Below are 24,582 nucleotides of genomic sequence, written 5' to 3' on the forward strand. Positions count from 1 at the left end.
GTCTGATCCAACTGCTACGTTAGAGTATCAACAAAGTGCCAAAGGACTCTCCACATTGTTCCAATGTCCTTTTTAAAATGTTTATTCTCCAAGATAATGTACAACTTTATTTAAATGTACGTATGAAACAAAAAAAACTACCATCGTCTAGACAGCTTAAAAAAGTATAGACAACTTTAAAAAGATTTGAGATTTCAGAATTCTTTCACATTTGAATTGCTTCGCAACTTAAAAAAAATGCACCCAAAAATGCACAAGTTGAGTAAAATTGTCTTGCCTCATCAGCTCTCCCGTTATATTTTTCACCTGATGACGATTGCTTGTGTTGCGATCGAAACATCGTGATATTGTTATTATTTTATTATTATTATTTCTATCTACGTGGCTTTACCGAAAGACCCAAAGAATAAAAAGTTTGCAACTTCTGAAGCCAACTTTCCAGCAGTTACCATGGTGAGTGGGACACAAGGGGGCAGCCTCAACCAGCGGATGAATGGATACCGGGACGTGGCTCTCATGGTGATGTGGGGCCTCCACTTCCATTGCCCGGCAGAAACAGCCTGATGATGATGATGTCAGCGTCAGCCCGTTACGGAGAGTCTAAAGCAGATAGAAGCAACATCGCTTACCCCCCTTTCATTAACGCGAAATCCCCGAGGGTTGTGTCATAGCCCCTGGAACCCTCTTAAGCCACACACGCGGACACACGTACGTAGACACACACACACAGACAGAGATGCCCCGTAAAGCCTTCACAGACTTTTGGGGCAAGTGGTGTTAGCGAGCACCAATGCTGGGGAGTGGGTTTCCAGCACGACGTCCGGCCGCTTTGCCTCCTTAGTGGCGATGTTTACACACCGCACCGGGTACTCGTTTGAGGCTGAGTCGACCTTGGGGAGTCCCAGGATCGGTTCGGATAATCGTGACTGGTGTTGGTGACCGTGAGTGGGATTGGAACTCAGTTCGCCGGGTTCGTAGCGGAGCAGCGCTAACGCGTTTAGAGGATCGTTCCGCACCGCGAACGTTGACAAACACACACACACGCTCATACACACACACACGCTGATACACACACACGCTCATACACACACACACGTTCATACACACACACACGTTCATACACACACACGCTCACACACACATACACACACACGCGTTCATACACACACACATATTCATACACACATACACGCTCTTACACACACACATACACACACACGCTCATACACACACACGCTCATACACACACACGTTCATACACACACACGCTCATACACACACACACGTTCATACACACACACGCTCATACACACACACACGTTCATACACACACACGCTCATACACACACACGCTCATACACACGCTCATACACACACACGTTCATACACACACACGCTCATACACACACACACTCATACACACACACACGCTCATACACACACATACGTGCATACACACACACGCTCATACACACACACGCTCATATACACACACGCTCATATACACACACACGTTCATACACACACACACGCTCATACACACACACACACGCTCATACACACACGCTCATACACACGCACACACAATGCTGCCATCAGCTGTTTTGCATGAACGTTAACTCACAACAACAAATACACGTTCGAACTAGCACACACACACGGGCACACAAACCCAGACATAAACACACTACGATTACTACTACCACCACCACACATGTGTCCCCGCACACCACACATACAAACACGCGCCCATTCACAGACTTAAACACAAACACGCGCACAAACAAACACGCGCACACACAAACACGCACACACACATACACTCACACGCAAGTCCAAACACACGCGCGCACACACACGCACGGCTGCAGCTTCAGAACTCCGAGTGCCGCTTGAAAGCCAGTTGCCTGGATGCCAGGCTGAATAATCATCGCGCAGACTTGTCGGATACACATAATTGGCACAATCTTCAGCCGTGCAGCAGCTGTCTGTGGGTGCTCCCGGCGTGTTCCAAGGTAAGGGATGGCATGCACGCGCACAACGACATCGAACGCGGTTTACTCAGCCCAGATCCTTAATGATTGCCACTGCTGGGGTCTCGTTCACTGCTTGCTGAATTCATTGGCGGGACGTTCTTGTGTATGTGTATTGGGTATGTGAGGTTTTTTATGTTCATAATATGTTTTGGGGATTAGATCGCGTGAATAAAAATGTGTCGTTAAACCCGCCACCACCCGGCACAGCCAATTAGTAAGGTTTGTCACGTAAACAGAACATGCCAATTCGTTACAAGTGCAGCACACCGGTGTGTTGGAGAGCAAATCCACACCATTCATGTTGTTTTTAAATTAACAACGTCGTAACTGTATCAACAGAGACACGTTTTGAAGTGCCGGATATTTTGATGATAGCCAACGTTTTCCCTTAAGAGGTAGCATCACATACAAGTACGGTGAAGAACTTGATATGAACGAAAGCGTTGTGCGTGCTTATTCTAGGAGTTCGCGCTACACGGGATATGCCTGGTGTTGTCTCTTAACACATCTTACCTCTCTGAAGACATCTCGAACTGACAGGAGGTAATACCGACGACATGTTTCGTATAAAACTAATTCACAAAACACAAACAACGGACATTTTAATGCAAGCCCATAAACCGCGTTTAACTCTTCATTATAATCTGTGGACGGATTATTCGGGTTGCTTATTAACCGCTCCTCATCACTCATCAAACGCCAGTGACTCGGCGCCCATCTGTGCACATGTCTACAAGTAAACAGATAACTTTAAGAAGCAATACAAAAAATACACGTGACATTCATTGTACGTCTTTACCCCATTCTACATACGCAGAAATCTACATCCTAATGTACGAATGTGTTTTGGAAAAATATTTTTTGTGTGTGTTATGGGGGTTACGCGTCTGCCTCAATATCCGAAGTAATCGAGACTTTACTGGGCATGTATGAGTTTTATAAGTAACATCTTGAATGGCAGGGGCTGTTTTTGTGTTTTCTTTTAAAGAGGGATCGTTTGTGTGCCATCTTTGGGAGGAAGTGGCAATGTCGCTGGCTCTGAGGCCGGCCCCACGCGTCGGTCTGGTCTTCAGGAGCCAGTCGTTCGCAGGCTTCAGCTCGACGCGAGACAAGACACCCTGGTGAGACTGGCACTGGGCTCATAGAGGGGACACATCGCCCAGAACAGCATGCCGTCAACAACAAAGACCCGTATTGCTGCCTTCTGGATTTGAAGTTTCGTGACTGCAAGGATCCATACTCTTGGTTCTTTCGGTAAAGTCACGACGGTAAAGAAAATAATGAATACAAATAAAATAAAAGATAAAAATAAATAAAATAAAATCACGACGTTTCGATTGTAACACAAGCAATCATCATCAGGTGTGAACACCACAGCAATAAAATTTGTACTGAAGTTGGAGAGATGCCGGGGTTAGCGGTTATTTTATTTTTATTTATTATTTTCTTCACCTACATTACTGTACCGAAAGAACCAAGAGTATGGATCCTTGCAGTCACGAAAACTTCAAATCCAGAATGAACCACCTCGACGGGGAGGGATTACACCTATCTGTTAGAGCTTTTAACAGACAACGGAACAAAAAATCACAGCTAATCAAATCGCTAACTTTGGCATCTCTCCCACTTGAGTATAAATTGTCTTGCTGTGGTGTTCACACCTGGTGATGATTGCTTGTGTTGCAATCGAAACGTCGTGATTTTATTTTATTTATTTTTATATTTTTTTACCTACGCGACTTTAACGAAAGAACCAAGAGTATGGACCCGTACTGCTGTCTGATGATTTTTCTGGTTGAATTGCGCTTTGTTTTTCCGCATGGTGTCCTATGTTTTTCTCCACATGCTTGGAGCTTCTTGAGGTACTGACCTGAGCTAGTTCACTTTCTCCCTCGATGATTAAGTTCCAGCAGTGGCCGGCAATGCTTTATACTCGAGGGAGGAAAATGAGCGGCTCAAATCCGTCCCTAAAAAAGCTCCCCAGCATGTGGAGGCAAAATGTAGAACGTCATGCGTGGTACAGTTTGAGAAAAACATAAAATAAGCCATACAGCACAACCGCGAAAAAGCAATGAGATATATGTCTGTTGGCAAAAACACATGCTAACATAATCATATGCACATAAAAAACACGTATATATGTTAGATATAATAAAATGTCATGGAATAGATGGAAGCAGTGTCAATATTATTCACTGATATCATTAACGCGTGTGCATTAAGGGAACGGAAGAATGAGGGTAAATGTGAAGTAAAACTAATTTATTCAAAGTCTTTTCTCAGCTGTTGAAATGCTTAAATTTTTGTAACATGAATTACACTTTTTTACTGCAGCATTTGAATTTTGGTTCGATTTACATGCTATGGAGCCTCGCTTGCCAAAAATAACATGTCTCCTTCAATAATATGCGCTCCCCGCATCTCCGATGAGCACGGTTGGCTATGTACGGTGCAAAATAAGTTTAACATACATAGATATATTTACATATAAGTTGAATGCACAGCATAGGGTCACTCCACGCCAGACTTGCCTCATAATGCATCTAACCTGTTTATTTCAAAACTGCCTTATGTCCTCTCAATGTCATGATTATTAATATCTTATTAGAGTAATAACTTACAGTCTCATGTCAGTCCACTGCTAATTGAAGGCCTCCCATGTGGGATGCCAAAAAATATTAATAATATCACTTTGTCCAACTGTTAATACAAGTAATAGACAATATGATAAAGATAATAAACAAAATAATGGAAACATAATTAAAGAGGTCATAACAAACAACGGAAACACGAAACAGCAAAAAGAGAGTTGATAATTGGTAAATTACAAATGATCATGAAAGCCTTTAGTGAGCTAAAGGATGCCAGAAATCATGATACATAAAGAATCCTTAAACAAGTCAAGGAATTTTGTGCAGGTTCCCAAAGCAAAGAATATGATATACTACAGAAATATCATTTTTTTCGGATAAGGAGACAGATGTTCCAAATGTCACAGTTGAACCACTGCTCTTCACAGTATGATAAAGAGGAAAGCTCCTGAACCAGAATAATTATGGACATCATCATCAAAGACGTTTGATAGCAATGAGCAGACCTATTTACAAATTTATTACACAGTAACCACATGCCTCTATAACAATGTGATACCACAATAATTATATTTTAAAAGGGTGACAACATTTATATGAAAAGATACAGATTCATTCTCTGAATATCATCAATATAATATAAAAACTAATAATGGACATTGTATTGGCAAAATAAAAAGCATATACCTATGGCAATTATTGAAGTTGAACCAGGGTCAAAATGATGAAATAAAGAGGCAAGAGTAGGTTGGAATTATTTTGAAAACAAAAAATTTGATAATGAAAAACAACATATCAATATTCCAACATCAGAAAGTTTACAATCAGTGCACATGACCTGTTATACAATATGAATCAGTAACATGGACAATGACAAAGAAAACAGAGCAAAAAGTGAAATGTACACAACCGTGAAGAGATTCCTTCCTGTTTGAGAATTTCACTGAGACAGCAGCAGAAACAGAGGGATCAGAGATCAAACGTAAACTAGAGACATCATACTCTTTGGGGTTTTTTTTCGGTAAAAAATAAAATAAAATAAATGAAAACAACTAAATTTTTTGTTGTCAAAAATCAATTAAAATAAATGAAAACAACTAAAATTTGTTTTCATTTATTTTACTAGATCTTTTTACCTACGTGACTTTACCGAAAAAACACAAAGAGTATGAATCCTTGCAGTCACGAAAGCTTCAAATCTAGAATTAGAGACATCATATTGACTGTTTAGAAAAGTAAGTGGGCTTGGGTAGGACAATTGGCTCGAAGGGATGATGCCTGATGCACGAGGCCATTGATGGAATAGCAGCCAAGGCAGGGAGCATGACCGAGAGGATGACCAACGCGGAGATAAAGCGAAGAAATTATCTCATGATGTGCAGGCGCGAGATGGATTTTAGCATCGCAAGACCGCGAGGGATGGTGACAATATGGGGAGACCTTCATGCAGCAGTGACCGATGTTATCCGTGACCAGGAATTTGACTCAGCATGCCAGGCTCAGAGTGCAGTGCACTAACCACTGCGCCACTGTTGCTCCCTGCGTGCTACAGCAGCGTTGATTTGTCAGCACGTTCCATGTAACTATACTGAATACAGCAAAGATACAGTGGCACAATGCTGCTGGATGGTATCACGATTGCCACAACGAATGCTAGGCACGCTAAAAAAAATTTAAATAAGAACTTTTTCGCTGAAATAAGTCATTGTTATACAACGGTCACACAGGTCTGACTTTTAATAACAAATGGTCAATGTTTGGGAGCTCTCAACTGTATAAAAAATAATAATTCCATTGATACATAAATAATACATAGGCATGAGGGCAAATCGATTGTTTTAAACCAAAGGCTTGTACAAGGACTTACCACTTGAGATGCAGCTTATATGTATATGTTATTGAATGTGTCTCTTATTGATTGTAAGAGGGAAAGCTTGGCTGCATTGTGATTAAATTGTTAAATGTTTCATTGTGGGAAATAAATACAGTATAAGATGATTTAGAATCATTTTTACGACATCTATATTTACTGTGAGATGAAGTGCATAGTTTTAAATTATGTTCTCACAGTTTAATTAGATTTGTGTGCTTTTGTGCTGATAACTCACAGCAGATAGCTACAATTATATTTAATGACTACTCAAACTTGCGCCAAATGAATCAGCACACGAGGAAATATATTTAGTATTTAGTCTGAAGTTCATTCAATTACGGATCGCATTAACCTTGGAATGTACTTCTGATATTACAACGGGGAGGTCAGTGTGTATCTCAAAGTACATTGAAGTATCATCTCGTGTTTACGATTTACTGTTCAAGTGACGTGCCTCACACCCCTCCCTGCACAGCCCCATGGCTCGGTCGAAACAAGGCCACTAGGATATTTAGGCTAAGCGCAGCTTGTTTAGCATTCCAGTTGTTTGTGTTTATGTCGGGTCAAGCCACAGGAACAACCCAAGCACTTTACAAGCACAGCGTGCCCTCTTTAGAAATCATACGTAATGAGATTATTTAAAACTTCACTCGTCTCCGGCAGCGGTGTAACGCATTAAGTTAGCTGGTGCCCGGCTTTGTATCATAAATTCCTTCCCTATACTTATTTAATCACCACCCAGACCTGATGTCAAACACTCCATAGTTATTAACCTTGGTTATATCGGTTTTTTAATTTGATGTACAAATTGTAAACCTAAATCAGCGTTAAGACGAATGTGCTTATGGATGCTGTGGCTGGAATTACCATATTATGTATTTGATTTATCACAGTGCTATACTATTGCATTTTAAAACAGTGTACATTTTTACGGGCCCCTCAAGATCATAGGCCTGGGCTGCAGCCTCTGCGGCGCTGGTGAAGCGTAGCGCACGAGAGCAATCAGCCCTCAAGTGGGCAGCTCTGAAACACGTCCGAGGGTTTTTCCCAATTGCCCTGCTCGCCCGAGAGCATAGCATCATGGAGAGCCTTGGCTCGTGTGCTATGCCAACGGTCACTCGGTGGTGCGCTGTCCAGGCCACGCTCGCCGTACGGCAGTACGCCTGTGCAGGCGCGCCGATCGCCGACCCGGAGCATCAAGGGGTCATCCGCGACGGGCAAGCCACCCGGAGGGGCCTTGCGAACTCCACGGCCACAGCAAGCTGAGCACATCTACGTATCACTGAGAAGAGGGCTCGGGTATGGCTGAAATCAAGAATGGTGGCCCAAACACATAACCACAGCATTGTACATGTAAAGCCCCTTTGTTAATATTCGGCTAGATGAGGGCTGTCCCACGCCATATCGGTCGTAGGGGTTATTTACACATGCTTTGCCATACTTGCCAGCGGGGCTTGGTGAAGGTCGGTAGAATAGATGCGGGAGCATATAATTGTATTTTTGTAAATGTCAATGTAAGCTATCAATGGCATGGGGTATGTGGACGATTTACACATCAAACCAAGCTCAGGAAATCGAGATCCACATTCATGAACTTACTCAACCTGTATGGGATTAGGCAGTATATGCTTGAATATTGGAGGCAAAACATTAAAGCTGGGGACAATAGCCATATCTTATACGGTATCAGAAATATTATTGAGGCTAAAAGAAGTCTTTGGCAGATATGATGGAGGGAATACAGAAATCTTGGGCTATTAAGATGGAATAGAATTAGCTGGAGAAAATAAGTGCCTTACACAGGTGGGAGGTGGGTGGATGGTGGCCGATGGGGAAAATGTAAATGTTCTCAGATTCATTGCATATCATTGTCTTACAGTCAACTCCTGAAAGCTCATCACGATGAACTGGAAAGTCTGGTGGCCCAGCAGAAAGGAACCAAAAGAGACTCCAGAATGGTTTGACACCTCTGAGATACCATCTGTTTATGCCTTTTCTAATTTTCTTGATGCCATCAAAATAAAAATGCATACATATCCAAATAGTAAATTGTATTTTTTTAACTTGTTAAAATGAGTGGCTGAAGGCCACTTGATAGATTAAATAAAATAACACCGCTACATTATATAACACATAATAGTATATGATCTCTTTTTTTTCACATGTTTACCAAAAACCCAGGCGTTTTTCTATGAACTGGACAAGGTATGTAAAAAAGTGATTTTCTGTGTGTGTATGTAATAATGGCATCACCTCATAGCATGAAAGTAATGGTTGTTACAATATACACATGAAGCAAAAATGCTTGAGATAATTTCAACCAGGGTCACTGTTTTTTGCACAGGTTCTTGCAAACGGTTTCACCTCATTTTTCACCCACAGCAACTCCGAGCGACCCAGCGCTATCTCAGGCACCTAGAGTTCCACATAAGCAAGGTACGATCTCGTGCGTGGCTATGTAAATAAAAAATATCTTCAGGGGGCTCCCCAGTGCGTAATAAAATCTATAAACTGATAGTTTTTAAAGTTCAGCGTACAATGCTGCGCATGAATGTACTCTCGGAGGAAAAGTGGGAAAAAAGATGAAGGTCATTTTTCAGTTGAGCACAGTAAGCATTTAACAGTTTTGAAAGCACATCCCTCCCTCCTTTTTATTTTAACAGTTGTATGGAATTACCAAGTTTGGTGTGCTATGAAAGGTCAATTCACAGAGATTCACAAACACAGCAGTCCCTATGCGGGGAATTCCACTACACACAGGCCCTCTGTGCACTGCCCGTTTTGACCCAAAAAGACATTCATTTCCAGATGGAGCGCAAACTGACTCGCCGTTATGCTACAAACACACACATTTTTCAATATGGTTGGTGTGTGCTGATGCTGCGTTAGAAAGCAGCGATTTAAATTCGCAGCATGCTGGGTAAACAGCCAAACTGTAACTTGACCTCTCTCATACTCTTTGGTTCTTTCGGTAAAGTCACGTAGATAGAAAATTAATAGATCACGACGTTTCGATCGCAACACAAGCAATCGTCATCAGGTGTGTGTTGCGATCGAAACGTCGTGATCTATTAATTTTCTATCTACGTGACTTTACTGAAATAACCAAAGAGTATGGATTCCTGCAGTCACGAAAGCTTCAAATCAAGATTGACCTCTCTCACTTAATTAAACTTAGTGAACTGACTTTACGTTTCAATACATCATACACTAATCAATAATTGTTAATCTCATGATAATATTGTTCTTTTGAATTATTCCCTTGTCATAGAACTACTAGTCTAAGGAAAATGTTGTGGATTGGTCAATTTTAAAATAATTGAACTAGAGCTTTAGGCCCATGCTCCAAAGTGTCATTACAAATTTTATACAACAATGGTAGGCCCAATTTTTTTAAAAGAAAAATACCACAATTTTCCTTCACATGCGCAGAATTTCCAGCTAACAGTTCCATCCGACATTTAAATGTTTTCGTCACTCTTTTCGGAAGCAGTTAATAATGTTCGTCTGTCATTTTATAGAAGAGTTGCTTGCTTGTTGAGCAACTCGATCTGTCATCCACAAATTCCATCTCAAACGACATCGTGGTTGTAAAAAAAAAATCAGTGCCACTAAATAGGCATTTAACTGCTATTTAGTTCATGGATGTGAACATGTAGAGATCATACTTAATGGAGCGTTGTTGCAGTGGCTAGCACACTGCGTTATAAACTTAAGTACATGATTCCCACCCACGGCCAAGATGAGTGGCAAGTGATATCTAAACCAGTCCTGGGCCCCTCCTTTCATCCACTTGCACGAACCAGCATGATGAAGTATGCTCCAACAACCCTACAACCCACACAGGGTGGGAAACACCTTCATCCAGCAGTGGTAATGAAACATTGCCACAGCTGGGGAAATTAAGTAGAGTGGCACACAGGCAATCAAAAGTTATCTTACGCATTTTCGGGTGGTATTGTGTTGTTTGGCATGATGTCCGACGTGTTGGTCTACGTGCTGCGAGTTGAATCCACTGTGTGTCCGCCCACTCTGCCTCCTTGCAGATAGAGGAACTGTACGAGAGCTACTGCATCCAGGGCCGGCTCAGGGATGGCGCGCGTAAGATGGTGGCGGCGTACCAGGCATCGCGGAACAGCCGTCTGGCGCGTGCCGCCCTGCTGGCAGTGGCACGAGAGCACCGCGACTACACCGAGGTATCGGGCACTGTCCTAAACTCGGTCCTCACAGCAGGAATGGGCAGCATTTGTATTAAAACAGAACCTAGCTGATTTTTATATATATGTACAATTAAGGATTCCGTATTGTTTCCATTTGTTAACAGTGCTAAAATGAGCCACACACTTTTAACAGTGTGTCCCATTGATCAAAAGTGACATTTTCATTATTTTTAATTATATTCGATATTTGGGATCTTTATCACATTTCAGCGTATTGGCCTACAGTGCAGTTTTTTTTCCAGGGCGACAGCCAGGCACCAGTGCGTTCATGACAGTTATCCGTGTGTCGGCTGGGATGGTCTCAGTATTAAAAAAAAAAAATGGTCCCCATTCTTTCTCAGAGTCTATGCATGTTGGAAAATGAGCTGGAGAAGCTCCTGGGAGAGTTTCACATTCAGATGAAAGGTACGGTTGCACCTTATTTCCCGGAATATTAAGGTTTTATAAAGTGTTCGTAGAATCGCCTGTAGGTTGATGAGTCCTTTTTTTCTCTTGCTCTCTTCACGGCAGGTTTAGCAGGTTTTGCGCGGCTGTGTCCAGGAGATCAGTATGAGGTGAGCCACAGCACCTTCCGCTAACTGTGACAGCATTCAAACATTGACTTGGCACAATGTGCCTTTGGCGATATTCCACGAGTGAAAATACAGTATTGCATATCACTACTGTTGTGCTGAATATGCAATGTTGAAATGTGATCAAACACAACAAATAACACGAAATAATTCAGCACTTTGTCCAGGGCTTTTTCAACTAACATTTGGCAAATCATTATACATTGCATTGCCAAGCTGCTACAAATGCAGGACAGCGTTCACACTCGTCTGACATTTGTGCAGTGTGAGCAGTGAATCTGTGCTGTGGTACCAACTCGAGCGTGCACGGCGGTGTGTGTGGGCGAGAAGGTGGTGGTGCGGTACGGGCGGCAGCGCTGGAAGATGCGCGGGCGCATTGATTCGGCAGACGAGCAGCGCTGGGACGGCACGGAGGCCGTGCTGTCGGCCCTCCTCGCTGAACCCCTCTACGTGCGGGTCAGACTGGACCTTCCCACCCAAACGCTATAAAACTAAACCCATCCACATCATTCTTGTCAGTACTGAGCTGCATATTATGCTTTTCATGTATAGATGTTGAACTTCTTTCACACCGTACGTAGCCAACTGTGCTAATCGGAGGTGTGGGGGAAGGACAACAAATTCAAAACAAAATGCAGTTCTAACGAAATGAGTTTTCAATCTTGATTTAAAAGTACATAGCTCCAGTGGCTTCCTAATATCGGAAGGAAGAATGTTCTAGACGGCCGCAGAAGTGCAACCGAAAGCGCGCAATGCGTTGACCGTCTTTTGTTCGATGGCTAGCCAAAAGCTGCTGCGCGGATGACCGGAGTTCACGTGATGGTTTATGCTCCTTGACGAGATCAGCAAGGTATTGTGGTTCATTTGTGGCAAGCATTTTGTGTGTAATGAGTGTGACCTTAAAAGGAGAGCGATAGCGCAGTGGTAAGAGGGCGGCACTACGAACTCAGCGACCGAGTTTAATTATCGGCCACAGCTAACGATCGTAGCGAGTGATATATGAGCCGATCCAGGCCACTCCCTTCACCAGAGCAGCATGGTGAAATTCTGGTCAATACAACCCCCCTTGACCAACACTGTGTGAGGAGGCTTTCATCCAGCAGTGGACTGAGAAATCACGGCCAATTATTATTGAGCGTTTTGTATGTATGTTGAACTTCTTTCGTACCCTACATAGCCAACCGTGCTATTGGGAGGTGTGTATTATAGTAGCCGTCGCTGCTATAAAGCGGTGGTGTAGAACCTGATAACCAGTGACTAGTGGTATCTGAGCTTGTCCTGTTCCTCTTCTGGGATGACTCAGCCTTAAATTATTACCTGGTGCAGTGTGTAAACATCACCAATGGGGGGGGCAAAGGGGGTCGTGCATGGTCCTGGCCATACCACCCCCCCTCATGTTCCGTGCTGGACTTCACAGGTGCTCGTTAACAACACTTGCACCAATGATCTATTGGGGCTATATGGGGGATCTTTATATTTTTGTCCATGCACATGTGTTTATGTGTGTGTCGGCATTTAGTACTATACTCATGCAAAAAATATAGTTAGCAAATGATACACTGGCACCAAATAGTTCATAAATGTGATGATAAGAACCCTCCCTGGCTGTAATGCCACTTTTCACGAAGCAGCGCTTGTTACTTTCCACGCGTCTGTCTGGATTTTGTGCACAGGTGACTGAGCTGAGAGGCCTGGCAAGCCACACGCTTGTGGGCAGCGTTGCCTGCGAGACGGGCAGCTTGTTTGCTGCAGGCACCCGCATCGTGGCGCTGGACATAAACTCACTGGGAACCATAAAACTCCATCTGGAGGTGACCTGGAAGTAAGTTAATTGCACTCCGGATTTTATGAGTAAAACAGGTGCAAAAGTTCAAATTCTCTTTACATTTTCAATTGAATCATAAATTGTGGTACAAACATATAACAAAAAATAATTTGGTATCGTGCACATTTCTGGCCTATGATCAAACCACCCAGAATGCATCCGATCTCGTGATATTTCTGGAGCTATGCAGGTTTGTGCCTGATGAGTGCTTGGATGGGCGAACAATGTGCGCATAACAGGTTAATATAGGTGGCTGCGGGACTGCACGAGGGCAGCAGAGGGCATTACAGAAAAATCAATTGTTGCACTAGACATTCTTGATTTGAAGCTTTCGTGACTGCAGGAATCTATACTCTTTGGTTCTTTCGGTAAAGTTACGTAGGTAGAAAATAAAAAAAATCACGACGTTTCAGCAGTTCCACTACTATTTTTTCGTGACTTTACCGAAAGAACCAAAGAGTATGCACTATACGTGTTGTGCTGCCACGTCTATTCTTCCCACCTATAAAGAGATGGGGGAGTGTATCCAAATAAGCCTCAACAACCTACACGGTGTGGGGAGGCCCTCATTCAACAATCGTATCTATGCATGTTGAACTTATTTATTTTAACTGTACATAGCCAACCGTGCTACTCGGAGGTGCGGGGGAAGGAAAACTAATTTAAACACAAACAAGCAGTTCTAAAGAAATTCGTTTTCAATCTAGGTGATTTAAAAGTGCATAGCTCCAGTGGCTTACTAATATCGGAAGGAAGAGAGTTTTCAAGACGGCCGCAGAAGCGCATCTGAAAGCATGTGATGCGGTGACCGCCTTTTTTTAATGGTTAGCCAAAAGCCGCTGCGAGGATGACGGGAGTTCTCGTGATGGTTTATGCTCCTTGACGAGATCAGCAAGGTATTTTGGTCCGTTTTCTCGCACCTTTTGTAAAGTCAGTTAACATGAATGGCTGTACGTGTACACGTATGCATCTAAGCAAAGCCGTATGTCCTGCGGTGAATGTGTTCCCCCGCGACGCGACCCACAGTCCATTCGACAAGGACGAGGCGGCGATGACCCCGCTGACGGTGGGGAAGCTGTCCGCCAACGCGCGCCGGCGAGCGCTGTGCTATGGACAGAGCCCCCCTGCCACTCCCTCGCTCCACGTGAGTCAGGGACGGCCGAGCCAAGAACAGAAGCACCATTTTATAACAGTGGTAATTTAGTTCTGCGGAAACAGGGGACAGTAGATCGCTATCTGGAGACAGTATTAATGTCATAAACTGTACTTTAAGTATGGCATACGTTTTTTTCTTTGTACTGTAATATTCTTTTAATTTGAAAATTTTCATCACATCTTTTTAAAGCAACATAATTCAAAGCTTTTAATTGCAAAATGCTGTTTGTGATGATTTTTGTAATCATAGTGACTTTAAAGATGATGGTAACAATGATGAAGATAAATTACTTTCACAAATCATACATTTAATAATCCACAGAAGAACGTATGCATAAGAACCAAGCTCTAATATTCTTGATTGATGCCTGAAGTTTCTACTCTGCATATCACTTAATTTTGTGTGTAATTCGTGTGTGGGGGGTGGGCTTGGTTACTGTAGCAGGCGGTTTTGTGCAGAACGGAGCTTCAGCCCACGTTGTCCTCCGCCTCTTGCATTTACCACCGGGTAAATGGGCAAGCTCGCCGGCCTCGGATACCAAACTACCAACCTCCAATGCCGGACGACTCCTCCCAGCCTTCCACTGATCACGTGGGAGAACCAGACGAGGACTTGAGATCATTGCCACATACCGCTTCGAACAAGATATCGTCTACTGAGGCCCTTTCCGGGGATTCGTCTTCGTCATCGGAGGAAGAGAAAGACATCGTGGTGGCCCTTCGCAGCCACAATCGGCCACCTGTCCACCATGGCATTTGGCCCAACAGCCGGGCACTGAGCCTCATCAGCGAGTGCAGCGTGGACTCATTCACAGACACTGGAGCCACCGACGAGCTGCTAGTGAAGCTGTGCAGCATTGCAGACACAGTCACGCTGGAGATGACGGAGCAAACGGTGCGTCCTCCGGGCAACGCTCTCGCGGAGGCCCGGCGTTCACAGTATGAAGAGATTTCAACAAACTTTATCGCACCAGAGCTTGAAGGCAACTCAGTGAAACCTATTTTGTGGAGCGGCGGCGTCGACGCCATTGCTGAATGTGCTGGCAAAGCTGGAGTAGCAAGGTCAGCAGGCGATAACGTGGAATCAGAAAGAACACACATCGAAGAAGACCCACTTCTAGAGAATATGGGCCCTGTCAATATGTCAGAGACAAGTCAGAGCAAGCGATGGCACTTACGCACCTCCAGCCTAACACCTGAGATTCCACATTCTGACCTAATGTCAAACGTGTTGCATATACATTCGACAGATTCAACTCCCACCAACAGTTTGTCGCGGACTTCTGCGAGCAATTCCATCCGCCCGATGAAATTAAGCTCTGCAATGGGTGACTTGGGCCTTGCCACAAAGGCGGTAACTAAGCCTAGCCACTTGGTTGAATCTCAGAGAGGAGGACCTCTACACGGTGTGGGAAAGCACCATGGCGAGTCCTGCAGTCTGAACGTAGCGTGGATGAACCTCCGCACTGCCCTCAATACCTGCAGAGGGAAATTCAGCGCACTGGACGAATTGGAACAAGAGGTGACGCACTTGGGACGCCTCTTGCAGGTTAGATTTAACTCAGATGTCTCAACATTTGCAGTCTTCATGCCCACATGGTTTTCCTTACCTGTCAAACGGAGCAACATTCATTGTCCACTCACAAAATCTTCATCTATAAGTAACACGTCTTATCTTATCCCGTGATCAAATTAACCGGAATGTGCCCGATCTCGTCAGATCTCGGAAGCTGAGCATGTTTATAGCCTCAATAGTTATTGAATGGGCAACTGCCATAAACAAACAGGTTGTTGTAGGCTGCTGCGGGGACTCATTTTCTGGAAGCAGTGGGAAGTGCAGCAAAATCCATTGTTGCACTGTACTCTATTCTCCCATATCTATGTTCCCCGCCTTCATCGACCTGCACTCACCAGCGTGGTGAAGAATGGTAAATTATCCCTCACAGTAACATGGTGGGTGGAGGCCATTATTCAGCAGGGTATTGGGGAAAATATTTTAGATTTATTATACTTACATCATCAACTAAACGTATGCATTACAAACAGACAGAGTTATAACTGTGTAAGTATCCGCAGTTATGCTGTGTGGCTTTCCCATGGGGTTTTGGGCTGTACCGCTTGTTGTTTGGCATGATAACTGACGTTTCGCTCCACGTGCTGCCTGAAGGAGCTCTCAGCAAATGAAGTTAAATATCAGACATCATGCCCCACAACACGCGGTACAACCCAATAGCACACATCGGAAGAGCCAAGCAGACAGAGACGATTGGTGCTGTAGTGCGGCACCATTCCGCTGTCTCAGCTGGTGCTGCTGTGTGTCTGCAGGCTCCGAGCACACCTGCCGAGCCCGAGAGCAGAGGAGGTTCCAGCTCCAGCCTGACGTTGGAGCAGGTTCTGGAGAGCTTCAGCTTCCTGAATGCCTGGGAGCAGGACGACATCTGCATGGATACGCAGCCTCAGCCAGGGTGGATACATGCCGTTTTTTAATTGTTTCTCCCAGGATGGGATAAACAGCACTGCTATGATAGTCATTAAATACAACAGGTACCGTGTATAACACTCTCTGTTGTTTTTGTTTCAGGTGTGGCAATAATAAAGTTAAAGATACAGGAAATCTCGACTCGGTTCCATTAACAACTGGAAACAAGATTCTGGATTGTTCCCTCGCACAACATCTTTGTCATTGCACAAACCTTCTGCAGGTAGGTCCAGCGCGAATGCAATATCTATCATCACCCTGACCTGAACTGCAGTCTTTATATCACCCACTGCAGGGTTTTGGCTCGAACGATCCACAGACTTGTTTTGCTACTGTGGGTACATTGAGTCCCGGCTCGGTTTTTGTGAAAATGCCATTTGACCACTGTTGTTGCCTTTTATGGTTTATGTGACACAAATGCATCCATCGGAAATGTGCGTACTTTCTCCAACCAAGTGGGAATGATACAATGGTGAGCTTGTTCCCCCATTTCGCTTTTGTTTCCTGCCCTTGACTGCAGACTGGATGCTTATTGTCCCAAATGCCGACCATACCCTAAAAAAAGCATCAAGGTTCTTGTACACTAGTCCAGAGATGGCAACAGTGTGGAAAAATATTTTAAATGAACGTATGTAAATATCATGAGAAGTCATCCTACATAGGAATAGATATTCTCCCAGTTCTATGTAAATGTAATTTACATAAAAATGGGTGCCCTTACAGATATATTAAAATAACCCCAAGTAATTCAGAAATAAAGTACTTTAACATGTGAATATGTACTTGACTTTAACATTGATATTGTATTCCATAATATAACATCTAAATAACTGGACATAAAAAAAGCCAAGCCTACATGTGAAAATAACACAAGTGTTATCGGAGTGAGGCATTGGATCTCGGCTTCGTCCAATCACTCGGTGACCGTGTGCCTGCTTGCTCTTTTCAGCAAGGGGGTTCGCTAGGGCCACTGCACTGTGGCGACGGGCGCACGCTGACTCGGCTCAGGGAGCAGGTTGGCGTGCTGCGCCAGGTGTCTCAGGTGATGTGCGAGAACCCTGGGGGCATAGCCCAGTTATCGCTGATGTACGGACAGCCGGACGTCACCGTGGATCCGTGTGGCATGGACATTCAGAAGCTCGTGGCAGAGCTGTGTTCAAAGCTGGACTCTAACATCCATCAAGGTGCGTGTTACCCACTCTCCCTAAAGTATTAAGCAATATAAGCATTAAGCTCAGGCTTTGACTCAACCACAGGCATGATCACATACAGTGCTTTGCCCTCTGGCGCTTCCCACTGAAGGCGCTGTTGATGCAGCTATCCTCCATCTCCCTTGCACTGTAAATATTTACACATTAATACAGAAATTTAGTGGCGGAAATTTACTTCTGTAGCTACACTGTAGCACTCCCCAATGACAGCGTTGATAGGGCATCTGTTTGCCTTCTCTTTGGTGTAAATATTTAAAGATTATTTTAATGTTTAAATATTCGGCTACGGACATGACATATCACTCCTCTGTGTCCTGCTCGCATCTGAGTGCACAAAATCTTATCCCATGCTTTACTCCCACCCACAGTGCTACGGCCGGATGCTGGAGACTGCACACAAGCGGAGCGGGGTGGGGAGGCGAGGTGGAACCAGATGGACTTGACGGAACTCCGGACAGTATTGTAGTGCCACTGAGTGTCAATGCCCACGCAGCGTTGCCACGGTCCAGTTGCCATCCTGAACTGTGACAGCAATCCACACCCCGTGGACACAACACGCCAGATGAAACGCCCTGCTGGTTGTCTAAAATGCCGCAATCTATTTCCCCAGTGAAGTTATTGTGAGTGTATTGCTGTTATGTCACCCTTTCCATTGCATATCTCAGAATAAGCGGTAAACTTGTGTCAATAATTTAGCTTGGCTTGGGTAGTTATTTGCTAAACTTAGTCAAACCAAACTTTAACTAATCCCATGCTTTCTAAATATGCACTGTGTACAAATGTGTACTTCAGTTGAATAATGTGCAACATAAGCGTTATCAGTGGCATATGATTTAAGTATATTAAACGCTTGGGAAAACATTTAACAATAATTTATACCATGTTTCTAAAGACATTGGAGATAAGAGTAGAATCGCATGTTAACCATGACTTTACTACAGCTGCTATTTATGGAATGTCTGTGCTCATAAAAAATATGACAAAACATTAAAAAAATATTTATTTGCTTAAAAATGTGCCTTTAAATTCTGTTACACAAGATCCAATGTGTATACCATGTCTTAAAAATAAAACAGCCATCTAATATGTATTTAAGGAATGTAAGATAATGGTTTTGATTTCTATAATTATTTCACCTGTGAAAAATGCCATTTCCAACATCTGTCAAAACGTATAAAATATCTGTTGGATTTGAGATTGGACCAGTTTAATTAAATCTCCATGAAAACGAATTAATCGAGAGTTTGGTTCTTGTTAACACCTGATTATGCTGGATGTATTCTCCAGCAAAACGTTAGTTTGGCTTGCTTTTCAATATTCCGGTTTGCTGATTAACTAAATCAGTTGGCAAATTTGCCCGTATGACGTGATTAAAATGGCTCTCTCGTGTGATGGTTATAGTTGAAACTTACACTATATCTACACTAACTCAAAAGAAACTAATTATAAATAATAATATTGGTCGGGAAAGCCTCCACATGAACTCAAAAGCAATTTTTGTATTTAATTGTTTTTGCTTGATACTTCATAATTCGCAGTCTGCTACTCATAGTAAAGCACCTTTATATATTATTATTCTTCAAGCTTACATGGTTAGAAATTCGTGGTCAATTTACCCGCTGTGACTGGAGCAGTCAACTAACACTGGATAGTGCCAGTTTCTTTTATGTTCAGTCCCTGTGGAAGCTTCTTCAAAGCAGGTGTGGGTTTACATCTTCGCCTCTGGGGGTCCTATTGGCTCCCAGGTCACTGTCTCTAAATAGCTGCACTAAAAATACTGAGCGGGTGGAGCTGCGAATGTATTTATTCTTCGTGAAAATCATACTGTACATATATGTTGAGTACTACTTAAATAATTGCATCAAGAGCTACTTAATCAGTGGATGACGTATACGTCCATTGCTAAATACGGTACGGCAAATTATAATTCGTAGGTTTTTGCCGTTTTCCTGTACTGTGCAGTTCTTCTTAGATGTGTTGTCGGGTTGTACCGCGTTTTGTTTGACATGTTAGATGTTTGTCTCGGAGAGCTAGACAGCGAATTGTGTCGTGAATACTGGATATCCCATGATCGAGATAAAAACGTACGACAAAAATAAACTATCAAGATTGTACATATTGTCCTCCATTAGACGTCAGTTCGAGGCCTCATCAGCCCTGACATGCGGTCTTTTCTGCCATATTTCGTCTTGACAAGCACCCCTTTGTCTATTTTGGACAAACAGCTATCACAACAATTGCTTCCTTGTGACATGAGCAAGGCTGCGTGATCTTGGCAGGCCAGAATTAATTTGCCTCTGGGTATTGTATGCAAACTTGAGTTGATTGCGTTGCGCGTGGAGTGCATTTAACAAGCTTCATATTAATTAGTGCACAGCTCTCTTGGGGACTTGCACAGCTCAAAATACTTTTTGTTTAGGACAAATAGTAACATCTGCAGAATTGATTTGGGGATAATGTATTGGACCACGTGAAAGCACGTGAACATTCTTCAAGTAAAGCAAAGATCTGTGATTTTGAATGACACATTATCTTTACGTTATATCATTGTTTAAATAACAAAAAACTGAACAATGGCTTGATTGAAGAGGTGGCAGCAGATGTAAACTCAATTGGCTGATGGAGTTAAATTAACTCAATTCAAATTCATTCGAATAAAAACATGTTACCGCACATTATCAGGGCAAATATATAATGACCTCACTACATTTAATGTTGTGAAACCAATGACAAAAACGTGTCAACTTAAAACAAGCAACTGACAATAAACGCCGTGATTCGGGCCATTGTGACGTCAGGCGCCGCCATCTTGGTGGCCAATAGCTTCAAAACGCGCAGCCGTTTATTCACGTCTAACGATATTAGACATGGCTAACAATATAATATTCCATATTAAGGTTGAGATCGGTTGTAAACGCGTCTCGCGATCGCACCCGCGCTTATGCTGCCCCCTGTCGCAATGAATTCTCAGAATTTGCTTCGGCTTCGTCGCGATAACCGCAGTGGGGGCCGTTACGCGACTCGCGCGCGCGCAGTGGCGTCGCCGTGTCAACACAAGGGTACGGTACGAGGAGCCTAAGGGGCCGTCCATAAATGACGTCACGCGATTTTGGACGATTTTTGACCCCCCCCCTCCTCGTCACACGGCGTCACAAAAAGTCAGACCCCCCTCAAATATAACGTCACAAAGCTTTGCCCCCCCCCCAAATAGAACATGCTTCAAATCGCTTTAAACTATTGTCATTGTAGTGCGTATTTAATGTGGCGCTGCACTCTGATGTTGTAGGAGAAAACATTTATTAAAAAGCCTATTTTATTAAGTAGAACGTGTCTATATTTATTTAAAGTTGCGAATTTGATGTGACGTCACATTTCTCAACCCCCCCCCCTCGTCACACATCGTCACAAATGTCTGACCCCCCCCCCCCCCAGGTGCATGACGTCATTTATGGACGGCCCCTGCGTTGCTCGTGCTGTGTTGCGTTTGTAGAGTAACTTTCGTTGCAATATTCACAGCGCGTTACCGCAGTGCAGCGAAGCTTCCCTGCTCTGGTTAAACGCGGATGCGAATCTTCGCGGAGGTGAAGGGCGACTGGGCAGGGGTGGAGTGGGGGTTCCCATGCGGGGTGAGTGAGCCCGGTTCTACCTGCTCGACCTGGCTCATTTATCCACTCCTCACATCTTTCCCTTCCTCCCAATTCTGCGTCCTCCTATACATCATCTCGCCTCTGCTGTGTCGCTCCATCATCTCATCACTCCTCGCCGTGCATCTCCATCCGTTCCTCATTTGGCATCTTCCCCTCCCCTTCCCTCGTCACCTCAACCTCCTTTACATCCTCGCATTCCCGGTTATATCCTCTCTTCCTCATCCTCCCATCCTGCTTCTCGTTCTCACTTTCCAGTGGCGTATCTAATCGAGTGTGCAGGCGGTACAACTGCATCGGGCACCACGCCGGGCTACGAAGGGGATGTATGGGGGCTGTGGGATTGGAAACTGCATCGGCAGTGGTGCACGCGCGCGCAAATGACAACCATTAAACGCAATCACAGTAACTGCCTAAAAAGGGGGGGGAACAAATATATAATAACATGGGACCTTTTTTCCCAGTATCAAAGTATGAAAAAGTAACAATATATGTTGTACCCTTTCTGGCAATAAAAAGGTGTTAACATGTTCAAACACCGAGTAGAAACCTTTTGCAAGGAATCGTGTCTGCATTAACCGCACGTACTTGTGGTGAACATGCAAATAAAACATGCTCTGATAATTATATATGGCATTGTCTTTCAACTGATTGGCCTACACCAGAGACAGCCTTGTTCTTCATGGCCGAGTCTCACCAAGTGTCAGACCAGAGAACAACACTTGAGTCCTTGCAAAAGTTTCGATTTAAAGCTTTCGTGACTGCAGGGAATCATATTCTTGGATCTTTCGGTAAAGTCACGTAGAAGGGAAACAATAAAATAATAAAAATAAACATAATGAAATTCTCACGACGTTTCGACCACAACACAAGCAGCCGTCCTCAGGTGAAGAACAGAGCTGTCGGAAAAAAACATCTCTGTTCTTCACCTGAGGACGGCTGCTTGTGTTGTGGCCGAAACGTCGTGAGAATTTCATTATGTTTAATTTTTATTCTTTTATTATTTCCCTTCTCCGTCACTTTACCGAAAGATTCAAGAATATGAATCCTTGCAAAAGGTTTCTATTTGGTGTTTGAACATCCTAACACCTGTTTTATTGCAAAAAAGGGTCAAATACATAATAGACGACGTTTCGGGCAATGTCCGTTCACAACACAATTTTTTTAAATTCCATTCTAGGCAAAAGAAACGATGTACATATGCTGCACAGTTATACTGTACTAGCTATGGTGCCTCGTTTAGCGCGAAGGGTGGATGTCCGATGCGTCATTTTGTTGCCACCCACCTATCTATAATAAATATCATCTAGCTCTGCTTTTCCAAACTCTTTGCAGTTGTATTATTGTGCACTTTTATTGAGGGACTGTGTGTTGTCTTGGTGTGGTCTGGGACTGTTTTGCTGTGGTTTTGCTGCCTTGCCCAAGGTTGGGAAGTGATGTTCACTTCTGTAATTTGAACTTATATATCTATTTTATACATTTATTTTTCGTGATTTACTTACCTTTCCTAAAACTTTGCTCTCATCTCGTTTTTATATTCTTGTAACTTTCTGACCCGCCCCTACTGGACATCTGTGGGGAAAAAGAGCTTCACAGCTCATCGGATTTCTGCAGAGTAAAGATTCTGATCCGAATTGCAATGGCGAGCGAGGAGGGTGCGGGCCAGAGGTCGCAAACGGGTTTTGATTCCTTATCCGTACCCGGCCGCACCAGGGTCGCAAATGGGTACCCTACCCGGCCAGGTACGGGTTCCCGTTCCCTACCCGTACCCTACCCGAAATGAGTGACAAACGGTTACTCACCAGTGACTCACGGCCTACCCGTACCCGGCCGCACCAGGGTCGCAAACGGCCCCCCGTACCCGGCCGGGTACGGGTAGCCGGGTATCGGGTAGGGTACGGGTATCAGGTACCTGGTTGCGACCTCTGGTGCGGGCTTCCGTGGCGCCCTCTGCTGGGAAGATCTCGGGGGACTAGGCGGGTGGCCAGTGGAGTCAGAGCCCCACCCCATCACCACCATCATCATCATCCCGAGAGCACAGCCGCAGGTGGATTTTGTTTTATCTCGCAGCCGTGTGGCACCACCAGGATTGCAACGCTTAAATTACATTTGATTCTATCGCCCCCGATAAATGCATCGGAAATCTTGGGTGGGTGGAAGGAAGGAAGAATCAATTATTTTATATCCATAAAATTGTACATTGATTTAAAAAAGAATCGTTAGTTTATTTAAAGTTTGAATAATACTATTTTTATATTCTTGGTTCTTTCGGTAAAGTCACGTAGAAGGGAAATAATAAAATAATAAAATTTCAACAATTAAATTCTCACGACGACTTTACCGAAAGAACCAAGAAAATATGAATCCCTGCAGACACGAAAGCTTTAAAACGAAATTTAATACTATTTTATTAAAACAACAATAAAAATACCATTTATCTCAGGAGTAACTGACAAATTAGCCCGTGTTTTGCAAAAGCAAAACATTACAGTAAGATTTGGTACAGTACACAAAATTCAACAACTAGTAACGTGCACTAAAGACGAATTACCTAAATTATCAACAGAAGGTGTATATCGGATTAATTGTGTATGTGGCAGATGCTATATTGGACAGACAGGGCGTAACGTTAGTGTAAGACTAAAAGAACACCAGAGAAATATTAAACTATCGCAAACACAACTGTCGGCAGTGGCAGAACATGCTTGCCAACAGGGACACTCAATTGATTTTGACAACGTTGAAGTGTTGTGTAAAACTAGTTACTACTGGCAAAGACTAATTAGAGAATCCATTGAGATTGAGAGAAATAGAAATAACTTTAATCGCTCAGACAGCTACAGGCTTAGTGCGGCCTGGAAGCGTATTATTAAATAAGATGCATTACAATTCCTTATAAGGGAAACAAGCACTAACTGATTATTAATGTAGCATAATCACAATAGAACACATTCCAAATGATTACTAATCTACAAC

The 24,582-nt window shown here is 43.5% G+C and overlaps 1 protein-coding gene across 3 annotated transcripts; it reads left to right on the forward strand.

Annotated features, from left to right (window-relative positions):
* The first annotated feature begins 482 nt into the window (after positions 1 to 482).
* On the forward strand, positions 483 to 20,084 carry LOC144942057 (rho family-interacting cell polarization regulator 1-like). 3 transcript variants are annotated; one of them, XM_078868712.1, is made up of 18 exons: positions 483 to 708; positions 2,499 to 2,579; positions 3,025 to 3,157; positions 7,638 to 7,799; positions 8,380 to 8,458; positions 8,682 to 8,705; positions 8,883 to 8,936; positions 10,547 to 10,696; positions 11,062 to 11,125; positions 11,231 to 11,274; positions 11,623 to 11,748; positions 12,966 to 13,114; positions 14,144 to 14,261; positions 14,715 to 15,821; positions 16,598 to 16,737; positions 16,854 to 16,974; positions 17,701 to 17,935; positions 18,331 to 20,084. In XM_078868712.1, exons 3-18 carry the CDS (start codon positions 3,063 to 3,065, stop codon positions 18,426 to 18,428), a joined length of 2,766 nt encoding a protein of 921 aa, XP_078724838.1. In that variant the 5' UTR covers positions 483 to 708; positions 2,499 to 2,579; positions 3,025 to 3,062; the 3' UTR covers positions 18,429 to 20,084. The 3 variants fall into 3 exon arrangements, with proteins under 3 accessions (XP_078724838.1, XP_078724839.1, XP_078724837.1); XM_078868713.1 differs by lacking the exon at positions 483 to 708 and adding an exon at positions 1,474 to 2,015 and having other exon boundaries at positions 14,718 to 15,821; XM_078868711.1 differs by lacking the exon at positions 483 to 708 and adding an exon at positions 1,478 to 2,015.
* The last annotated feature ends 4,498 nt before the right edge of the window (positions 20,085 to 24,582 follow it).

This window comes from Lampetra fluviatilis, chromosome 26, assembly GCF_964198595.1.
Source record: "Lampetra fluviatilis chromosome 26, kcLamFluv1.1, whole genome shotgun sequence".
NCBI lineage: Eukaryota > Metazoa > Chordata > Hyperoartia > Petromyzontiformes > Petromyzontidae > Lampetra > Lampetra fluviatilis.